The 23,045-nt window shown below is 35.9% G+C and overlaps 1 protein-coding gene across 1 annotated transcript in view; it reads right to left on the bottom strand.

Moving 5' to 3' along the window:
* Positions 1-11,936, bottom strand: part of LOC150102338 (cystatin-1-like) — a 35,898-nt gene extending 23,962 nt beyond the window's left edge. The window contains exon 1 of the mRNA XM_090399220.1: positions 11,539-11,936. Coding sequence (XP_090255346.1) covers positions 11,539-11,724 — 186 coding nt within the window. The 5' untranslated portion in view covers positions 11,725-11,936. The remainder of the gene's footprint in view (positions 1-11,538) is intronic.
* Between the last annotated feature and the right edge of the window lie 11,109 nt (positions 11,937-23,045).

Genomic DNA, 23,045 nt, shown 5'->3' with positions numbered 1-23,045 from the left:
GTGTGTGTGTGTGTGTGTGTGTGTGTGTGTGTGTGTGTGTGTGTGTGTGTGTGTGTGTGTGTGTGTGTGTGTGTGTCATGGTGTGACGTCACGATGTTTGTTTTGTTTTCTTTTTGTTGGAATTATGCGTGATAATTAGAGATAAGGATTCGTGTCGTGATTGGTGGGGCACTTTGTACAAGATCAAGATCAAGATAAGGTAAGGAATCGTGACGTGAATGTTTGTTGTTATCAGATGAAGATAAGTGACATCATTTGTTAATTGTAAATAAGTGACGTAATTGTTTTGAATGGAAAAGGGAGATATATTACTGGATAAGGATTCGTGGCGTGATTGGTGGGACACTCTGAACAAAATAGGGGTAGGTAGGGGTGAATGGGGGCAGCACATCCGTGTCCTGAATGTGTAGATAAGTAAATGGTTTGCGTATGGAATTGTGGGTAATGGTAGTGATAAGACAGAGTTTGGGATGTTTGGAATTTCGCTGGGGCACCCTTCTGTCAGGGACATCACGTGGTGTGTTGGCTCGCGTAAAGCATTGTGGATGTTTTTAGAGATAAGGAATCGTGATGTTATTTGTTTGGAAATTTCTGGGGAACATATGCCTCTCTGTGATATCACATGGTGTTTTGGTTTGCCTATGGAATTGTGGGTGATGTTTTTGAGATACGATATCTTGGAATTTTCCCAGGGTGACACACATTCGTCATTGTCGTTATGTTTTGTCTTTGGTTGTATATAGATAGATGGCTGTACTAATTTTCAAATACATTTTGGGGTATTTTTTTCCTGTTAAAAGACTGGGAATTCTTAGGGTATAGCAGAGTCTAGTGGTGGAAGCGTTTAGGCTTTTCTGAATAATTTAATTATATGCTGGTGTCCCCTCAAACGCACACTTTTTTTTTCTCATATACATAACTCATCGGAATATTTTGATTTGTCTACATTTAAGATCTTAAACTTCATTACTTTTCTAATTAACGTTATCTTTTTTACAAAATGCTTGGCTACTGGAATTTTTTACTTTACAGTCAAGAGAAAAACTAAATAGCATTTAAAAAATAAATTTAAAAAAACGGACAGTTAAATGGATTACATCACCTTTTATATGTAGTCTAGAAATTCTAATGAAAATTTAAATTACTTACAGTCTTTCCAGAATAGCTCTTCTAAATGCGAATATTCCAAAAAAGATATTCCAAAATAGTTGAATTTTATATCTGCAGCACAACACACACTCACACATGGTTTGAAAGAACAATATTTCTGTAAATAACCAGAAAGTCTAGTTGACTACATCCTTTAGATTTTCATTCGTTTGGTTCTGTTCCTTAATTCCTTCACACGGTTCTCATGCTATGTTTTTCCCAAGCTATCCATCCCCAATGACCTCATAGTGTTGAGCTTGCTAGCTACTTCGTGTTTTTGGAATTCTGGTAGATTTGTTATTAAGACTCGTAATTTTTTTTTCTCTATTTCATTTTAAAAATCAGTTAACTACATTTTTCTAGCTAGAATAACTGAGTAATAAATAAATAAATAACTGTGTGCGAATTTTTTCTCCCCCACAGTGTTTATGTTTTCATTAGTCTTTCTTGAAGATTAGACATTAATTTCCGGATCTTAGTTTTCTGTCCTCTTTCAGTTCCCACGGTGACTAGGTGATTTAGCATTCACACGAGTTTAACTATAGTTTTTAATGTCTTTTCCTCACTAAGATCCAACAAATTTGCTCAGGTATGACATACTCTGATTAGGTTTGGAATTCTCTGTTAGTGTTTTCTTTTTGCCACCACAAAAAAATAGTTATTTCTTATTATTTCAAATGAATATCAGCTCTGTAATAGAGTTTGTTAATTTCTATTACACTACAACACACAAAGGTTTAACTTTTTTTTTAAAACCAATACATATAATTCTAATCAATAAATAAATTGTGTGAATTTGTTAGAATTTGGCAGTTTTACACAGAGACAGTAGATAATTTAACCCAAAAACGTGACTTAAACTCCTAAAGTTTGGTATAGAAAAAAGGTTTGCACTCTCCAGATAACACAAATATAAATTTTACCTTATCCCACACAAAGTAAGATAAAAACACATCATCAGTATATCCAGCAGCATGTGAAAACATGTTGTTGAGTCATCTGCACGAAAGGTTCATTTTTGAAGGAACGGTCAGGATAGGGTTGGGTCAGGTAAACAGTACTACAAGGAAAAACGATCAAGTTGAGTGACTTTGGACTTAATCGTTCATCCAGTGCAGCTGCTGTATTGTGTTGTGGTGTTTTGTGTCTGGTAATGTAAAAATAAAGGGTGAGCCACAAAATTCTTCGAAAGTATCTTTGTGAAAAGTTCTAATTGTTTAGAATTTTGTAACAGAAAGTTAAAATAAAATATAAGATCAGGGCTTAATAATCAGCGAAATAATAATTAACTATTAATTTGTGGTGCCATATGAAGTAATGTAAGAAGAATGAAGGAAAACGAATGTGAAAATTCGACAGCTGGTGAAAATACGAATCTTCAGTTATCATTGGTATAATTGATTGTCAATATTTTTTCAATAAGACTTCAAATTTATTTCCTAAAGAAATTTGTATTTCTTATGGAATTATTTTAAGATATGCGTTGACAAAATCACCTTGTAGTTGGAATGAATTACTTGAAAGAGTTAAAAAACAAAATTCTTGGTTAATAAAATATAACCATCAGCTGAAGTGGGAAATTGATTCACTATCTTTGGAAAAACTAAGAAATTGGATGATAGAATCAACATGCAAATATCATATATTACTTGCCAAAGGAAGAGAAAAATCAAAAATATTAACGATGTTAATAAGGAGGCCTGTTCTTGATTTAAATGAAATTGGATGCCCAAAACGTGAAAACATAACGTGTACTTTTAAATGCTTTGGGGAACATAGAGAATGTTTCTGTGCTTTTAATAATTCTCAGAAGTATACGTATTGGATTCAAAGAAATAAATACACAACCCTTAATTTTACTACAGTAATAAATTCCCAACGATCACCAAATGAAGAAATTTGCAGACGATAGTCACATTGTCGAAAACCAGATGATGGCAGTTCCTCAACCATGGGAAGAACCTTTGAACAACAGCACAAAATTAACAATGAGCATATTAAGGACCAAACAATAAGATGGTCTTTTTTACTTTATTAATTTTTTGTATGTTAGATTCAGTAAATACATTGTAAATAATATTTAACTCTAATAAAATGTGTAAAAAGGGTGTCGTTGATGTGTTATGCATTTTAAATAAGACCTGAAAAGTGACAATTTGTTACTATATCTGTAGATACCTCCACCAGTCTAGAAAAAAACAGTCGTACTGAAAGTATGACTGTTAGAATTTGGTTATTTTACAGAGAGAAAGTAGATAGTTAAACCCATCACCTTTCCCAAACTCGTAAAAAAAAAGTTTGGTTTAGAAAAAAAAACCTGATGTGATAGCGAATAATGTAATTGTGTTTTTGGATTCTAAAAGAAAATGCTAACGGTGAGTTCAAAACCTTGTTTGTCTCAATATCAGTTACTCTTAAGAGCACAAGGAATCGAAGGTAAAATTAATAGTCAGAGAAGGACACTCAGTTATTTATTTATTTATTGCTCAGTTATTCTGACTAGAAAAGTGTAGTTAACTGAAATTTAAAGTAAAATAGAGATAAAAAAAATTACGAGGCTTAATAACAAATCTACCAGAATTCCATACTCTAGCCGCACCCTGAATTCCAAACAAAACGGCGTTAAGACTTCAAACCTATGATGTCATTTTGGACAGAACCCAAAACGTACAGTAACTATAAGGAAAAATAGTCAACTGCCTTTTTGTTATTTTACACAGACTTTTTTTTCTCTTTTTTTTCTTGTGAAATTTCTTGCCACAAACTAACCAGAGACTTTTCTTTCTTTCTTTCTTTTTTTTTTCGAAAATCCACTCGGTGAATTAAAAGTCTTATTTGTTCATGCAAGCCCTCAAATATTTCAAGAAACTGTGTCAACTCTTGCAAGCAAAAGGACACAGTTTTAAGATAACACATTTGAAAAATCTACACTGAAGAAATTCACACGATTTATTTATTGATTAGAATTATATGTATTGGTTTAAAAAAAAAAAGTTAAACCTTTGTGTGTTGTACTGTAATAGAAAATAACAAACTCTATTACAGAGCTAATATTCATTTGAAATAATAAGAAATAACTATTTATTTGTGGTAGCAAAAAGAAAATGCTCATAGAGAATTCCAAACCTATTCAGAGGATGTCACACGTGTGCGAATTTGTCGGATCTTAGTCAGGAAAAAACTAACGCTGTAGCGTTAGTTTTTTGTTTTGCTCGTATGCTAACTTTAAAGCTTTTTTTAAACTTTTAAGTCTTATTTTTTAAAGCTTTAAGTCTATCCTTGCAATGTCAAAGAGGCGAAACTGCAGTTTTAATGATCATCTGCAGAAAGAATTCAAATTTATTCAACTGGACAAGCTGTGTAGTGATTGAACACAAGTAGTATGCCAAAATCATAATATCCATTTTTCCGTTCATCATGGAGGCAGAAGCGACATCAACCATCATCTATATAGGCAGAAACATAAGGATGCCGTGGGTCTCGGCCAAAGTTTTCGCGCAAGTGACCGTTTGTCGACATTAATCAATAAAATTTATGAACCAAACTTTTCTTCAGCACGTACCAAATCAGAAGCAATAATTACCGATGTGTTGAAGTTCTATTGTTGGGCATCTGCATGCGTCTGACTTCACGAGTGTGCCAATATCGGATGGCAGAGCTGAAAGAGTCCGGTAGATTATAACTAAGGTTATTATTTATATGATGAGGGTCCATAACAATTTCCTCACACTCGACTATGCGGCCCTCCACCTCGTCACGGCATATATGATGTTAGAAATTGTTGTCCAGTTTATCTCATGTTGACGGCCTTCGTCATTTGTGTTTACTGAAAACAGTAGATGGCATGACAGGGCACTTGCTCTAGTTCTTTTGTAGGCAATGTCCCTCTGGTGTTCTTCCAGACGTAGGAGGATGGATTTTTCAGTTTGGCCATAGTATTGTTTCCCGCAGTCACACGTGATTTTGTACACTCCTGGGAATTGTAGAGGGTTGTGAGCTTGTTAGTCTTTGCTTAAAATCAATCTTAGTTTAGGAAGAGTAGAGAAGCAAGGTTTTATGTTGAACTTTCGTAAAATTCTTCATAGTTTCGTGGAGAGCGAGCTGATGTATGGTAAAGAGATATAACCTTTGGGGTTGTCTTGTGCTTCTGAGTTTTTTTGATGGCGGCGGTATAGATGCTTATTAATAGTTTTGGACGAGTAGCCATTACTTGTGAAGGTTCTTTGTAGATGTTGTAGTTCATTTTTTAGCTCTTCATCATCTGACAGTATAGACCTGGCACGATGTGCTAGAGTTGAGATGATACCCACTTTCTGTGCAGGATAGTGATGGGACGCATGCCGGTATTTATCTGTGTGTGTGTGTGTAGATTTTCTAAAGATCGAGATATTTATAGAATCAGATGTCTGAGTAAGTCGTACGTCCAGGAAGGGAAGAGATCCATTTTCTTCAACCTCCATTGTTAATTTGATGTCTTGTGGAAGTTATTTAAATGAATTAAAAAAGACTGAAGGTTATCGGTGCCGTGATCTCAGATAAGAAATATGTCATCTACAAATCTCAGCCCAATTTTTGGTTTACGAGTAGCTGAGGAGATTGCCTTTTGTTCGAAATCTTCAAAAAAGATGTTAGCTAATATAGAAGACGGGGGGGGCTGCCCACTGCCAATCCCCTATTTTGTTTGTAAACGTTTTTTGAATGTAGCCTTTTTTGTAACGTTTTTGTGTCACGTTTTTTGTGAAGGTATTTGAAACATTTTGAAACTCAGGGGCTAACCTGAGTGTCGAGTCTTCAAAATTCGAGTCATTTGAATTCAAGGAGAACTGGTCTACTAGTCCGTAACTCGGGTGGAGGGGGGGGGCTTCCTCTTCTGCATTTAAAAAGCTCAGATTGTGCAAATTTTTAATTAAAATCAGTCATATTTCTAATGAATGACATTCATTTGTAGATGGTAAAAATAAATAAATAAAAACAATTTTTCATTTAACCTTTAGCAGGTGGAGTTTCTGTAGTGCTAATAACGTTTGAAGACGAGTAGGCAGCCAGACTCCATCCTTCAGGCATTTACTTATAGTGAGTAAAATCTATCAACAAATCAAAATTCTTTGAGAACTTAAGGGGGGGGGAAGGAAAAAAACAAGATTTTCACTAGTTATTCCTTGAATCAAATATCTCCGGAACCAGTGAGAGAAATGCTTAGAAGAAGCTCATCTAATCAGTGACCAGAATCGAACCTGGAACGATCTTTCTGTGAGCTTCCTAGTTCTATGGATTCAAATGCTGTTTCTTCAAGGCTACACAGGCACCTGTTGAAATTGAACAGTCTTGTATTGCATCCAATACAAAAAACGTTTCTAACCGGAAAGTGTTGATGAAACAGCAATTACTAGCTTTAATTGCTTCCACTAATCTAGTAAATACTCTAGCTCACTCATAATATTAAAAGATAGGACAGATTATATGCATAATTGAGCATGAATCTTGACCCTAAAAATTTACAGTTTAAAAATAGACACATTCGTTAAAATTAAAGATAGGGAAAAAGAAATAGAGAGAGGAAGGCTTCTGAGACTTCAGCACTCATGAAAGTGTCACTAATATAACCAGATTCCACCAATTGAAGATATGATGATGATGATGATGATGATGATGATGATGATGATGATGATGATGATGATGATGATGATGATGATGATGATGATGATGATGTTTCTTTCGGAATCAATAGATGAATTGTCAAAAATGTTAAATGCACTTCACTAAGAATTATTATTATTATTGTCTCTATAGAGCCGAAAGAATCTTTGCAGGTCTCTACTGCCGCATGAAAAGATTACTGAACTGTACATTAAAACTCAATTGTTTCTGCATTCGCCACACTTGCATGCAATGCATTCCACTCAAAAACCATTCTCCATGAAACAAAACTTGCCCTTCACCTTCCCTCTAACTCCGCCTTTCTTATTCAGTTTCCATCTGTTCTATGAAAAATATCTCTGATGTCTTCATCGAGTTAAAACTAGTCAACTTATACAACCCAACAACTTATGTCTCAATTATATTCACTGCGTCGTCCTAGTCATGAAACTCTGCAGATGGCATTCATTAAATCGGTTTTCATAACCAACATTCCGGAGACCAGACATTACTTTATGCAATCGTCCTAAGTTCCAAGATATTATCACCATGAAACCAAGTTGCGGAAATCATCTCATCCATATTATCCATATAGTAATCCATTTTCTGCCTAATTCTGCCTTATACAATGGAACCGAAGGTCTTCATTTTTATGCGTCGGTAGATACTCTTCATCAATAATCCATTGTGATGTCTTCACAAATTTAGCAATATGACCACTAACATCCATCAATCCTCTCCACCACCATTCCAGGATCTCTCATTTCCTCACTCACAATTTCCTAAATTCGATGATGGTCAGAAAAGTTCTCCGCTTCGACCATAGATGGCAACACTATCAGCAAGAATTTTTTTTCTAAGTTGGAACATCTTAGTTGTACCAATAAGCATCCATTTGAAATTGCAAATCACTCTAACAAATAGTTTCTTTTATACAATTGTCTGAAGCAGAAGTGTTGTCGCATCCCTCGAAGTGGATACAATTGAGTATCGTGCGGTTATAAAATTCTTTGTAAAAGAAGGTTTAACGCCAAAAGAAATTCATTCGAAGTTCATAAAAGTTTATGGGCACTCTTCTCCTTCGTTTTCGACAATTAAGAAATGGGCTGCGTAGTTTAAACGTTGCCGTACCAGCCTTGAAGATGATCCACATGAAGGACGTCCAAAAAGTGTAACAACAACAGAAATCATTGATCAAGTGCACGATATGGGATTGCATGACCGGCGAGTCAAAGTGCGTGGAATTGCTGAGACTATAGGCATTTAAAAAAAAAAACGTGTAGGATATATTTTGCATGAAGAATTGCAAATGAAAAAGCTTTGCGCAAGGTGGGTGTCGCGCTTGCTCACAGCAGATCAAAAACGTACTCGCATGAAAATCTCTGAATAGTGCTCGGAGCATTTTAACAAGAATAAAACTGATTTTGTGCGCCGATTAATTATTATGGATGAGAGTTGGATTTACCATTACACATCAGAATCCAAACAGGTCAAAACAGTGGACAGAAGCCGGTTGTTCAGCACCAAAGAAGACAAAGTCGGTTTCATCAGCAGGAAAGGTCATAATCAGTGATTTGGGTGATGCTAAACGCATATCGATTATTAATTATCTTAAAAAGGGTAAAACAACAACAACCGGGGAACATTATTCCGATTTTTAACCAGACTACAAGAAAACAATTCATGAGAAAAAAACTCGGTTTGCAGAAGAAAAATCATCTTTCACCAGGACAATGCACCTGCCCACAAAGGTGTTTTGGCAATAGAAAAATTAAGGGATCTGCACTATGAATTGTTGGAACATCCACCCTGTTCCGCAGATTTGGCTTCCTCTGACTTCTAACTCTTCCCAAAACTAAAAATCTTCCTCACTGGTCCGTTTTTCATCGAATCAAGGGGTGATTGGAGCTGTAAAGAGGTATTTTGCAGATCTTACTGAGAACCACTACAAGGACGGGATAATGGTGCTGGAGAATAGCTGAAATAAATGTATTAGTCATAATTGAGATTATGTTTAAAAATAAAAATAGTTTTGAAATTATAAATTCGTTTTTTCATTGTTAGGCCGAGAACTTTTCAGACCACTCTCGGAAGTGTATATTTCGCATCCGAACACTCCCGTCTACCTAATTCTAAAGCTTAACAAGGCGATGTTGCAAAACCTTTGCAACACTGAATGTACAATGTGTAAAAGAATACAAATCTCTTTGATAAAATAAATTTTCAGTGGAAGATTTCAATTTGAAAAAGATCAAAGACTAAATAAATCTTGCCGAAGATACTGAAAGTCAAAATGCCAGTGCCAGGACAATCTTCCCGAAAATTTAATATATATATACACTAGCGTCCGAAACTTAAGGACAAACACTATTTCTGAGGATTGCAAATTCAAACGATTCATCTTGTGGCAATTTGTGTAACTAATGATTTCGAGTACAAAACGGGTACACGTTGAAATTTTTGAATAGAGCCAAAGGAGTGATGTACGGCCGGCCTGGTTGGCTAAATGTTTACTGTATCTACGGTACTCTCCGGCAAAAACACTGTGCGTTTGAATCCCGCCGTGGGCATGGATTTTTTTGATTTTATGTGGATATACTACTGTTCGTGAGTGATAGATGGCGTTGGTGTGGATGATGATGGTAGTTACAGTTCGGTGTAGTTGGTGGATTGAGTGGTGGAGATGGAAAATTGTAGTGTAGTAACCCTCACTCGATGAATCTTTGGACTCCCTGGAGGTGTCACGTAATAATAATAATGTTAAATATCAACAGGATAAAAGGCTTTGCTGAGCGAATTGTGTTTGAAGGAAGCTCTTTTCGTAAAGGAATAAAGTTGCAAACTTGGATGCCTTGTAGTGTCTCAAAGATATCTAAATGATATCACGCGGGGAATAATTAAGTGAAAGCTTGAATACTGCAGAATTACTGATGTTGCCAGACAGTTTGTAATCTCACATAGCATTGTAGCCAGGCTCAGGGGTAGCGTTTCAAACCAATGTAGCATGTTCCAGACGTTTGCTAAGAGGGTCGTTCTCGTTCTACGACAGATCTTTGGCTATAACAGCAATCGACGCATCACGGGAGGGCAGCTTGCAAGTCGGCTTGATTAAAGCACAGGTGCGCCAATCTCTCGACAGACTGTGGTAAGACATCTGCAAAATGTAGGCCTATACACTGAGGGGCTTGTAGTGTGTGTGTGTGTGTGTGTGTGTGTGTGTGTGTGTGTGTGTGTGTGTGTGTGTGTGTGTGTGTGTGTGTGTGTGTGTGTGTGTGTGTGTGTGTGTGTGTGTGTGTGTGTGTGTGTGTGTGTGTGTGTTCGTTTATCCAAAGCTCACCGTAGAGCACATTTTCTGTGGCGTGTGTATTCATAAAAATTGGACAAGTCACCGATTGGTTAATGTACTCTTTACACACAAGGTCGTTTTAGTCTATCATCCGAATTCTCAGACGGAACTTGATCTGGCGTAAAAGTGGTACTACATATGATCGCAAGAAAGTTCTTGAAAGGAATAGATACAGCGGCGCTGGGGTCATTGTGTGCTGAGGCATTATGTTTAATAGACGCACCTGGCTACAAGTGATGAGAAAACCAAGTTTGACTGGTTGACGATATTGTAACGAAGTTCGTCAATGTCATGTTCGATTGTTCCGTGATGCTGTCTGCGAATAATTCATTTTTAACAATGACAATGCGACGCCACGCCACAATGTAGTGGAGTACACGATAGTGGAGATACTTCTGTGACCAAGGATATTAATCGAATCGAGTGTCTACCACGCTCCCCAGATCTGAATTCTATAGAGCAGGTTTAGGATGCATTGCTGCTGGAAATTATCGAATCAGAAAAACAAGGCATTATCCTTGCTCTGAAGGAGTGGTCCAATATGCCTGAAGAACTCCTGAATCATTTGGTGGCAAGCACGGTACGACGTTGTGAGAGATGCATCGCAGTGTGGGGTGGACGTATTCCATACTGCAATGTCTCTCTGCATAGTTTTCTATAAGCACTATATATTCATTCCTTAACTACGTATTTAGCAAATTTTAACAAATTTGTGACTTTTGCAAAAAAACGTATTGCAATTTAATTTGTACGAAATTTATAACACATTTTTAGTAACATAATTTATTAGTAAGCTGCAATAAATTGATGTCCACATTTGGCAGCGGGCTTGAACATTTTTTCATGTAAAAATATGATTTGTCGTTTGATTTTGGATACCAATATATATATAACTATTAGACACTGCAATATAATGTATGGAGGCTGATTTCTTGTCCTAACAATTCATAATTAAATTACTATTCCTGTGTCGAAGAACAGGGCAAAAGATAACGTTTGGAGTAAAAATAAATAAAATAAAATAAAAATAGAAGCAGAAAATAAAATACAATGAAAATGTAACAAACCGAGACAATGAAACATTCGTCGAATTGCACAGAAGTTTCCAGATGAATTGCAATTTTTGAGAAGAACCGTCGAAAAATGCTAAATGAAATCAGAAAAGAACTTCGGATTGTCTGAAAATGAATTCATTTTAACAAAAATTAAGAAAAACTACTCAACAAACATGGATGAGAGTTGGCATAGAAAGAGAACATTGGGGGAGAAATAGGATGGGGGGATATGTATTGAAGTGAGAGAGAGAGAGAGAGAGAGAGAGAGAGAGAGATGTTAGCAGCTAAAAACAATTACATGTAGGCTGATACTTTCGACAAATTACATTCTAACAATAAATGATATCGTACCTCAGATTTTATATCCTTCATCTCTACCATTTTCTTCCAATATAATAACTCTGATTGCTCATTGAGTTTTAGCATAGCAAATTCAATTGCTCTTCGTTCTTGGTCGTCAGTTTTTATAGTTTTCATTCCGTCTGACTTTGTAGATAAACTGAGCGGTAAAAGACTCAGCAATACTATAAAAAGCATGCTGAAATCGTGAATGTTAACCAGAAACAATAACCACACTTATTGCTAAGAGCTTACTCAACTCGAATCTAGTAACTTAACCAGAATTAAACTATTAAACTCGCTTCATGTAAACTAAGCGACTGGATGCAGTGACTTATTCAGTATTAAATGATCCACTGCAGTCAACCAAAAAATGTAACTTGATATGTTACTGAGGTGGCAACATCTCAAGTGAGTTCTTGAATAAGTGCAATCCCCAAGGGAGAGCACTCATTTAAGCGGCACGAACTGAAGAGCGCGGTAACAAGTGCTGCCATCTCGTGGTCTCTAACTCTAACACAATAATTTTAATGTCTGAAAAATAGTTTTGGTTCTACGGTCGATTTTTTTGAGTTTACGGGACGAAAATCAGAGTAACATCGAGAAAACACAGGGAGAAAAAAACCCGCTTGCCACTGTCAGAGATCGACTAATTCAGGAACCGGTCGAAAATAGACTGAAAAAGTTCCTCTACTCGGCGACTAGAATCGAACTATCTCCAAACGTACGATAGGGCAAAAAACGGCCCCGCCTATTCACTATAAGAGAATAAAAGGTGTTAGCTAGTTTAAAATAAATAAAAATAAAAAAATAATAAAATAAATAAAAAACAGTCACGTGTTCACTCACCGTCGACAAGCATCTTCGTAGTAACAATTTTAATCAATGAAACGTTATTATTTATACTTATATACTATGTACGTTTATTATTCATGTATATAATGGCGTGTTTTACATCAAAGTACGTAGGTTATTATGCATCTACTTTGTAATATTGTATATACGTAGGCTGATCATATTTCCTTGAGACAAAAAGGGGACATTGCGATGGCTAAAACGGGACGGAGGGTTACGTAATATTTTGTATTCTGAAAACGTTAGACGATAAAAAAAATTATTACATAAACATATTGAGCTTACCATTATTCTTCAGTGACAGAACTCATACAAATATTTAGGTGGACTCAGAAGGGGACTGCATTTCAGGTAAGGAAATAAAGTCTATAATTTTGTCTTAAACACCACAATTTGGCAAAATGTACCGCACAACGATTGGAAAACGTTTGATGTCTTTAAATGCTTCTTCTTTTTTTTTCTTTTTTTTTTTTCAAATCCTGTATTACTTCGCCCATTATGTGTGGTGATAAACATAGCTAATCATTGCTTCTGATTAGTTACGTGCTGATGAAAATTTGGTTCATAAATTTTATTTTTCAATGTCTACCAGCAATCATTTGTGCTAAAACTTTGGCCGTGATGCACAGTAGGATACGTAATAAAAGCTTCACTTGCTGCAAGTTTATCGCTTTCACTATCATCTCTCACCATAAATGAGTTGATGTTGTTAACTGAAGCCAGAGTCTTTTCAGCTTTCTTATGTTTCTGGCTACGTGGATGTTGTTTGAAGTTGCTTCTGCCTCCGTGAGCAACGGAAAAATGAACAACAATATCGGCATATCGCTTTAGTTTCATTGCTACACAGATTGTCCAATTTATTAATTTTGAGTGCTTTCTGGAGATTTTCATTAAAACTGCAGTTTCGCCTGTTTAACATTGCCAGGATAGACTTAAAACTTTAATAAAAAATATGAAATTAAAACACAGCATTGAATAACAAAGCCAACAGTTAACATACAGGAAAAACAAAAACTAACACTACAGCAAAACAGACGCCGCTTCCGAAACGCGCAAGTGTTCCCGACATGCATTTTTTTTTTTTTTTTAATTTTCTCTGAATAAATCACTGCCGATATCGATATTTGATATCGAACAAAGCGACTCCATGGTTATACAAATTACTGGGATCCGTGATATTTTCTTACGATTATGGGTTATGAATATTAAGTTATGATTGTCCAATATCAAAGTATATTTATAGCTTTTATTAAAAAGGGACAAAATTGACATTTTTATTAAAACGACGGGAAGGCCAGGAAATACGAAAAAAAAAAACGGTTTAACAATATATAGGCTGACCATACTATGTATGGTCAGCCTATATATTCACAATGTACAATGAAAAATTATATCAAGTCCCGATGTTATTTTTTTTATTCCTCTGTGCTAATTATAATAACGTGACTATATTTTTGGGATGGAGTGATTCGTATACTGGAATCGTTCTGGATTTTGCAAAGACATTTGACAGACAACCACATAATAAAGGTGTGAAAGTTATCGCAAATGGATTGGATAATTAGTTGATTGATTGGTAAAGAGCAGTTTGAAAAGATTGGCTATGTGGGAAGAAAAATGTAGATTTACTATACATTTAAAGTAAATGTGAATAAATGGAAGGTTTGCGCCATGGATCTCGGAAATGCAATGCTGTGTATCATATTGAAGGCATTGTATTACAGGAGGAGAAGGGGAGAGGGATTTGAGGATATTAGTGAATAGAGAACTGAAGTTTCAAGGATATATTGCAAAAGTGATAAAACACCACAAAAAATGAAAATATAATTCCCACCGGCCACTGAATTAGAAACTTTTATTTAATACCGGGTTGAACCTCCTTTACCCCGAAAAACAGCACATATGCGGTTTTGCATTGATTCCACAAGGGTTCGATTGCACCTACATCTACAACGTAGCAAGTGTTCACCATACAGTCCTTTAACTGGTTCAGATTTGACGCAAGAGGACTTGTTTCCAGACCTGTTTTCTATCATGACCCCTACATTCTCAATAGGTTTCAGATCTGGGATTTGAATTAGCCTGGGAAGATGGTGAAAGTCACTGTCATACTAGCTAAGTCATTGTTGCATAACTCTTGCGCCATGGATAGTATCATTCTTGTACATGACTCATACTGTACAACTCTGTCTTCACCACCACACCGAACCTCTACTACCATCTACACAACGCCATCTACTGCCCACCACTAACAAAACTAGAATTTTTTGTTATCTATAAATTGCGTGTGTTCTGAAGGGTCGATTTGTCTGTGATGAAAAACTTGAGTTTCCGTGAGAGAAAACCCTGCTACCTGCATATGAGATCGGCTAACTAACCATCGATTGAAAAATTCCATATAAAGATTCCTCCCTTTACGACGAGAATCGAAATTAGTCCTTTGCTAATCGAAGGGCGCAACGTACCATCGTTCTTCCAATTGCGCTGCGGAGGCGCTTATTTTCCACTATCTGAAAAATCTCTCTGGCATCCATCCATTGAATACATCTCAACAGCTAAAACGCGTCAATCTATCCTCATAGCTAACATTCCACAGTCCTGAAATAATTTTTGTCAACTGCCTCTGCACCCTCTCCAAAGTATCTTCGTCCCCCTCTGAACCCGGTCACCAGATTGGAGCAGTAATCCAGATGTTGCCCTGTTCAGGACCTTGTACACGTGGAATCATTATCATTTTATCTTTGCTGATTAATGTTCGTCTTAATACTGCAGCAATCCTCTGAGTTGTCTTAATCACGTCTGTAACACGTCCCGTAAATTTCAAATTTCTATCCACTATAACTCAAAGATTCCGTGCTTCTTCGACTTCCTCCAGCATACTTCCACATATAGAGTATTCAGTATCCCATCTGCAGTTTCCAAAATTCAAAATTTACTTATATGCATTTTTGTTCTGAAATATTTATTAATAGTGAAAAAAAAATCGTAACAAGTATCCAATTAGGTGTGTTATACGACTTTTGCTGCTGCACTTGCTCAGCGAGACTTTCAACATCAGACGAGTATGCCATAATTTTCATAGCGTATTTTATTTTTATTTTTATTTATTTATTTTGAATAACGGCTTCACACATGTAAGAGAAAACTAAATATAATTGATTTCTCCTATATACTGCGCTCTATATGTCATGAGTTTCAGGCAGAAAAAAAAAACAAGTATTTCTCAATGTTACGTCGTTGCTTTCTCCTATATTTTACTTTTATTATGCTTTTTTTTTTCACTATTCTTCTATTCTAAATCGGACCTAAGAATTATCTATTTTGGGGCTATCTCCTCTTCGGATATTGACAAATTTATATTTTTGAGCTGCGCCAGCCAATATCCTATAATAGAAGGGACTCTTATTCAGAGAGACATTCCCAGAATTTTATGCATATGCTCATTAACAAAACTCCTTACTACGGCTATGTAAATTTCAGCTAACAGTCGTGACCTCTAATCTAACTTCATAAACCTTCAATTTCCTTCCGCTTAGGTTCAGATTTTATGAGTGGTAGTTTTCAGGCAAAACTCAGGTACAAAATGAAACATGTTTATTTGGATCTTAAGACACATACACCTATAATATATCACGCATTCAATGGATTCAAGGTCATGCAAAATTACTTCTAAAATCATACTAAACAATACTAGACAAAGGAAACAAGCACAGTGCTATATTAGGCAATAATTCTCTTCCATAAGTTACTCATTAATTACACGGATTTTAACGTTAAAGAAATTCCGATCAGATTTTATCTGCTACACTAATCTTATATTTTGAACTCTGTCACACACACATATGATCTGCGTTGTCCTTGATTAGCTGCCGGACATACTCGTATCTGCTGCCGCTTCAAGTGGAAACGTTTGCCATTCCTTTTTTAACTGCCGATGCCAACATCTCACGCTCAGCTCCGTCTGAAATCTATCAAACATCTTTAGGAATAGGCCGGCAGTCCGACATCGCTGACCCGTCTCAGGTCCGTCTCGAACCGAAAAAGACCCAAATCCCAGGAGTCAAAAGCCTCGAAAAACGGCGCGCAACGCCTTTTATTCTTAATTCTTGCGCCCTCTTTTTTTTTCCTTGCGTTTTTTTTCACACGGCACCTCTCGATCTGCAACTCCGGTTGATCCCGTATTCTCCTTCTGCTCTATGAGGGCTCTTTTACTGGAAAGCGAACTAAAGTTACCTTCCCGTCTGCCATTGCCTCAGGCGCTACGCTCAACCTGCGCCGCTCGAACGCGACCTTTCGACTACTGTTTACAACTTACTCAGTGATTTACGGTATACAAAATTGTCTTAATGAAATTAATATTTACACACTGATTCTCTACTTGATAATTTTGAATAGACAACATTCAAACATTATAATTTACATGAAAGGAACATATACTCTTACACACACTTTACTTGTTACTTTAGCACACAAGCAAACTTTACATGTTATTTATTTTTTTTTTTGCTGTGTTAGGATGATACGGGATCTATGATTGAGAAATTCGCGCGCGCGCGCACGCACACACACACACACACACACACACACACACACACACACACACACACACACACACACACACACACACACACACACACACACACACACACACACACACACACACACACACACACACACACACACAATAACTTGGAATGTATTGATGCGTCGCTGAACTGGAAGCCTGAGCGAATATATTGTGTTTCATTAAGTTTGTATGGTATTTTGGGTGCGTGTTTCTTGTTCATAGTATGTCCTGAGAGCTCTTTTCAGGCTATTGTAGTTTGTAAGGTTTCTGAATTCAAAATGTAATTTGTTTATCAAGTCTGGGATGTAGAAGTTTCGCGTGGCCTTTCCGTAGTGATTATTGTATTTATATGTGATAGAATTAGTAGTCTGAGGTCTTGTTATGCGGTATGTATTTCTGACTGTCCTGTAGTTGGCATCAAAATGTTTTAGCAGGGCTGCATAGTGACATAAATGTTTTGCTGTCAGTATTTTGTGTTCTGCCATTGCAATGTTTATAAGGTCGTGATTTTCTCTTTGTTCCCGAAAGATGAGTTTTGTCATTTTGTACTGTAGCGACATTAATATGTTTAATTTGTAGGGTGCACAGAAAGCATACGTTGTTATAGCGTATCTTAGAATATTTTGGCATAGTGCTTTGTATATTAGTGTTTATAGGCGTATGGGAACTATATCTTTTAACCTGCAGAGTTTGCCACTTATTATTCGGAGTTTGTTGAGTAGATGGTTTATGTGGCTATTCCAGTTCATATCTGCATCGAGGTAAATTCCAAGGTATCGTATTGTTTCAACCTGAGTGATTGTAGTGGTTTTGCTGTTCTGTGTGTTTTATATGTTGGAAAGGGGATGTTGGATGGTTATATATTTGTTATCAACTGGTCGAGTCAGTGGATTTCTGAATATCATTAATTTTGTCTTTTCTGAGTTTAGGTGTATGGAGTTTTTCGTGAGCCAGTCTATGATCAGATTTATGTCATGTTGCATATTTGTTTGGGCTATGCTTGCGTTATTATGGATGGATATTATTGCTGTATCGTCTGCGTATTGGAATATCTTACCTTTGAGTGGTAACTGATTAATATCGTGCGTGTAAATGTTGAATAGAGTTGGGGAGAGTACGGCTCCCTGTGGTACTCCACAGGTTACTGGTAGCTCTCTGCTTCGGTTTGACCCGATACGTGTGATATGCTTTCTATTTTGAAGGTAGTTTGTAAACCACCTGTGAAGAGGCCCGTCTATTCCAACATGCCTCAGCTTTTCTAACAAGGTTTGATGTGTAAGTGTATCGAATGCTTTAGTTAGATCAATAAAGACTACCATGGCAATTTTGTTTTTGTCTAAGGGTATTAATTACGTCTGTAAAGTCTTCCAAGAGAGATGTTGTTTCCTTATTTTTCTGAAAACTATATTTTGTTTTGGGGATAATATGAAAGATCTCAGTGTATGCTGTGAGTTTCTTCAGTGTGATCCGCTCCATAATTTGATTGATAATTGGTAATGTTGCTATGGGTCTGTAATTGCTGATTACATTTCTTTTTCCATGTTTGTATATGGGTGTGATTATGGCAGTCTTCAGCATACTTGGTATCTGTCCTGTTTTAAATATTTTATTTATTAGTTTTAGTAGGATAGGACTTAAACTAGTTGCATGTTGCTTTATATCTTTAGGTCTGATACTATCTATTTCTGGGCCTTTGTTTGGTTTGATTTGATTTATTGCAGAGCGAAGTTCTGCTTCTTTTATGGTTGGGAACCATAATGCCTGTTTTGATTGTGGTCCAAGTGGAGGGTCTCGTTTTGTGATTGGGGGAATATTTTGCACACTCTTGGATGGAGTCTGCAAAAGTATTGGTTAAAGTCATTTGCTAGTTGTTGGATAGGTTTTGCGTCTTTCGTGAAGCTGTGTTTTATGGTTTCGGAGGCGGTGGTATTGGGAACAAAATCTAGCATCTCATTGATCAGATGCCAGGTTTGTTTCATGTTGTTTTGTGCACAGGTTAGTTTGTCTCTGTAGTAGCTTCTTTTTGCATTTCTGATTTGTGCTGTAAGGGCGATTCCTTGTTATCTTATATTCAGTTTTTAAAGCTGTGTTATTTGGATATCGCTTTAATTCTTTCCATAAAGCGTCCTTTCTGTGTATTTCTATGATTAAGTTTTGTGTTATCCAAGTATTTTGTGTTGTTTGAACGAATTCTGACTTTCTTTGTAGCTTTCTTATATATTTCCTCCAGTGTGAGTTTAATGTTGTTGTATAAGATATCTGCTGAATCTGATGTCAGGTGTTCCCAGTTTGTTTTTGTTATTTCGTGGTTGACTATTTCTTCGTCTATTATTGTTTTCTGTCGCTTTTCTTCTGTGGGACATTGCATGGATATTGTCTTGGTGTGCAGGTTTAGACCGGTGAAGTAATGGTCTGCTACTTTGCATTTTATGACTGATGCAGTGTAACTATTTGGTGGTGCTCGGACGTTTATATGATCTAGACAGGAGGCAGTGATGGTATTTCCGAATATTTCTTCTCTAGTATATGATGTTATTGTTAGTATTAGATTGTACATGGATAGTGTGTCTAGGTATTGTACAGTGTTGTTCTGGTTTTCATTTGCAATATTTATGTTTATGTCGCCAATTATCATTAGGTTCGGTTGAGTATATTTCTTGGCTTGAAAGCCAGCAATTGAGTTCGTTCAAGAATTTTATCATGTTTTGGTTTGGTGGCCTGTAAATAGCATTTAGTATTATGGGATGCTGTGTATTAGTGGTATTAGTGATTTCGAGGCAGAGGGTTTCAGCATGCTCAAACTGATTGGCCGTTTCTTTGTTTGGCGACATGATCTATGTTGTTGGAAGCCTGGAATTTGGAAAGCAGTCACTTCGTCATTAGTTATGGATACTTCTGTAAGAACCATTATATCAATAATATCAGTGTAATTCCTCAGATAAGCCTGTAACAATAACCAATGTTTTCGGATGCTTCTGATGTTAATATGCAAGATTGAGAGACCTTTCGCTTGTACTGTGTTTTGTTTCCATGCATCAAGCGATTCGAAAGTACAATTACTGATGTATTCTGGTGTAATTACATCTATCTGATGGTTCACATTCATTTTTGTTGTGTTGAGATCTTCTTTTTGGACTAAGTTGAAGTCTTTTGTTTCACTCTGGTTATCGCCTCGTTTGTGTAGCCTTTGTTGCTTTTTTGTATATTTCTGTGAACTTTAGTTGAAAATTCTCATATAATGTTAGAGGATTATTTATTTTAAGTAGGCAATTCCAGTCTATATTTTCTACAAGTTTGTAGACAATGCTCTTCAATATGGTCGAGTTTTGTCGCATTTTGTGGTGTTGGGAAGGGGGAGGGGGTAGGTAACGTAATAAAACGAAGTTGAGACAAAGTAGTGATCCACAATTTTGACGTCAATTACTGATGATATATACGTACGGATGGGAGCCTGTATGGTGATATGATCAATGCATGACTGTGGTAGTGAGTTATTGAGTATTTCTTCTCTTGTTGGGGAGTTAATGGTAGGCTTTATGTTGTACTGACTTAGTATATCAAGGTATGTTAGTAGTTGAATAAGCCTGATAAAGAGTATTTATATAAATGTCTCCTATTAGGATGAGCCTATGCATTGTACGGTATTTGATGCCGCTTAGCCATGCTTCTAACTCATGCAGAAAGCTGAGTGGATTATTATCTCGGGTTCTTCATACTATGTTTGTCGCTATTTGTGATTTCCAAAATAGTGTTTCTGCATGTTCGAAATGAGTTTTTTTTTTTTTTTTTTTCAGTCACATTGTATTTTTCTTTGATAAATGCAACCTCCTCTTTTGTTTGGTCTACATAAGTTGTAGGTTTGGTAATTATTAATGTTGTATGTATACATTTCTGTGTTGTTTATTGCAACTTCGGTCAGTATTAGCATATCTGTGTTTGTCATGGTGTAGTTGAGCAGTGGTATCAATGTAAGCCAGTGTTTTTTTATACTTCTTATTTGTGTGTACGATAAGTCGGTATTGGTGGAAATGTTGTCTGACGATTTCTTCAGCGTCAAAGACCTTGAAGTTTTTATTGTCTGACTGGACATATTCGCCTATCTTTGAGATCTCCATTATATAGTTTTTAAGTGATTTCTAATTTTGTTCTTTGGGATGTGAAGAGTTGGCGTTTTATATTGGTAAGCTGTATAGGTCAGAGTCTCTTGCAATTGTATAAACTCGAGGGTTGTCATTCTTTCTCAAAAATATCTGCGAATCCTTAGTCCACAGGAACTTGTAGATTTTCTCTGTTTTTGACTTCCTTGCTTGGTATAAAAGATTTCTAAAGTATGGAGTCCAGTGTTCAGATATATAGATTGGTGTTGGGAGTTTCATGTCAGTTAGGATCGATTTTGCTGGCCTTGTTTTCTTGCTTGCTGCAAGAATGGAGTCACTCAGACTTCTGCTAGTAAATAAAGATAATAATTTTTTAACACTTTATTCTGTCTTGCATATATATATAATCATTGCTTTTTTTCTGGAAAAAAAGGGTGCCGGAACTCACATCTTGTTAAGCTTTTTATTAAAGAAAATGATATTCAAATATTAATTTAAATGAAATATAAAGCAGCTGTTGCTGTCACGGAGTCGCATAAATGAATTAAATATAATTAATCTTCATTATTTTTTATTTTAGATATAATCAAATGTAAAATTAAACAAACAAATGAAAATATACAACCAAAGACCAAATATAAAAGTAAAAGTAAATTTGTAAAAACATTATATAATTTAAGAGAAGTTCATAGTATTTTCCAAAATTTTGTTCAATTCTTCAAACAAATCACCTCGACTCCTTTTTTTGCTCTTAATATCTAAGGCTGAATGTCGTCCTCTAAATAACCACAGATCAACATACTTTGAAGGATCGAAAAGGCTTCAAGGTGGTCCAACGAGTTTGATGAATAAAAGTGCCGAAACTGTTTTAGTCTTCAACGAAGCCCTTGTTGGGGTGATAATTAAATTCATCTGCGAAAATCCGCGTTCACATTCACTTGATGAAATGGGAATGGTATTCAGAGCATGTACCAAACGCAACAGTTTTTCTGGATATGTCTTATCGAGAATATATTCACGGAATCCACGGATCATTTCTCTTTCATTTAGTTGCAGTTTGTTTGACAAATTTATAATTTCCGCCTCTCCGAATGTTAGCCGAACATCAATATCTTCAAGACAATGTTTTTGGTCAAGCACGCGAGCCCAAAGTGCTAGCTCAACACTACCTAAACCGCAACGACGTTCTTACTATTCCTAAAGTATGGGAAAATATCATACAAAACTGTGTTAAATAATTAACGTTTTTTTTTTTTTTTGTACTACTTTAGCACGTTATGCACGTTTTCATGAGATTCTATTGTAATCATGCGCCACTGTATGTTATTCCTAATTTTTGTTTAAACACTGTACTGATGATGTCCTAAAGATACTTAGGATGAAATATTTACAATTAAATAATTTTCACTGTGGTTTATACGTGTGTTTGTTTTAATTATTCATAGTTACAGTTGAATAAGATTACATTTTTAAGTATTTATAATAACAATAAGTTATATATATATATATTATAATTTTTGCATTTAATGTATTTGAGCACTGTAACAACAACACTTGAATGTAATAATGGATTTTTTTTTCTTTCTGTTGATCTCATTTGAGATGTAAAGTCTCAGCTTGCATCCTCGAAGCTTTATACTAAGCTTATCTGAGGATAACACCGGTTAGATATCTTTTGTTATTTGATTACTGTGGTGGAAGTAGGCTGATGTTTGGGAGGTCAAATGAATGATCTGAAAGGTCTGATCAAAGTTAAATTGCCGATATTTTCTGGTGTTATTGCATTGCATTGATGATTCACATTCATTTTTATTGTGGTCTTATCTTTGAACTGATTAGGAGACTTTCTTTTTTATTTCAATATGGTAGCCTTTCTATGTCTTCTGAGCTTTTAATTGTATCGTCTTTGAAGTTTTCGATTTCCTCAAGAATATCTTGGCATCTCCGATCCACAAAAATTGGTAATTTTTTTCTGTTTTTGCTTTTCTTGATTGGTACAA

The sequence above is a fragment of the Typopeltis vanoorti genome, chromosome 10 (assembly GCF_054136105.1).
Source record: "Typopeltis vanoorti isolate ZY-2024b chromosome 10, IOZ_Tvanoo_1.0, whole genome shotgun sequence".
Lineage (NCBI taxonomy): Eukaryota > Metazoa > Arthropoda > Arachnida > Uropygi > Thelyphonidae > Typopeltis > Typopeltis vanoorti.
This window is presented reverse-complemented; position numbering and strand designations above follow the sequence as displayed.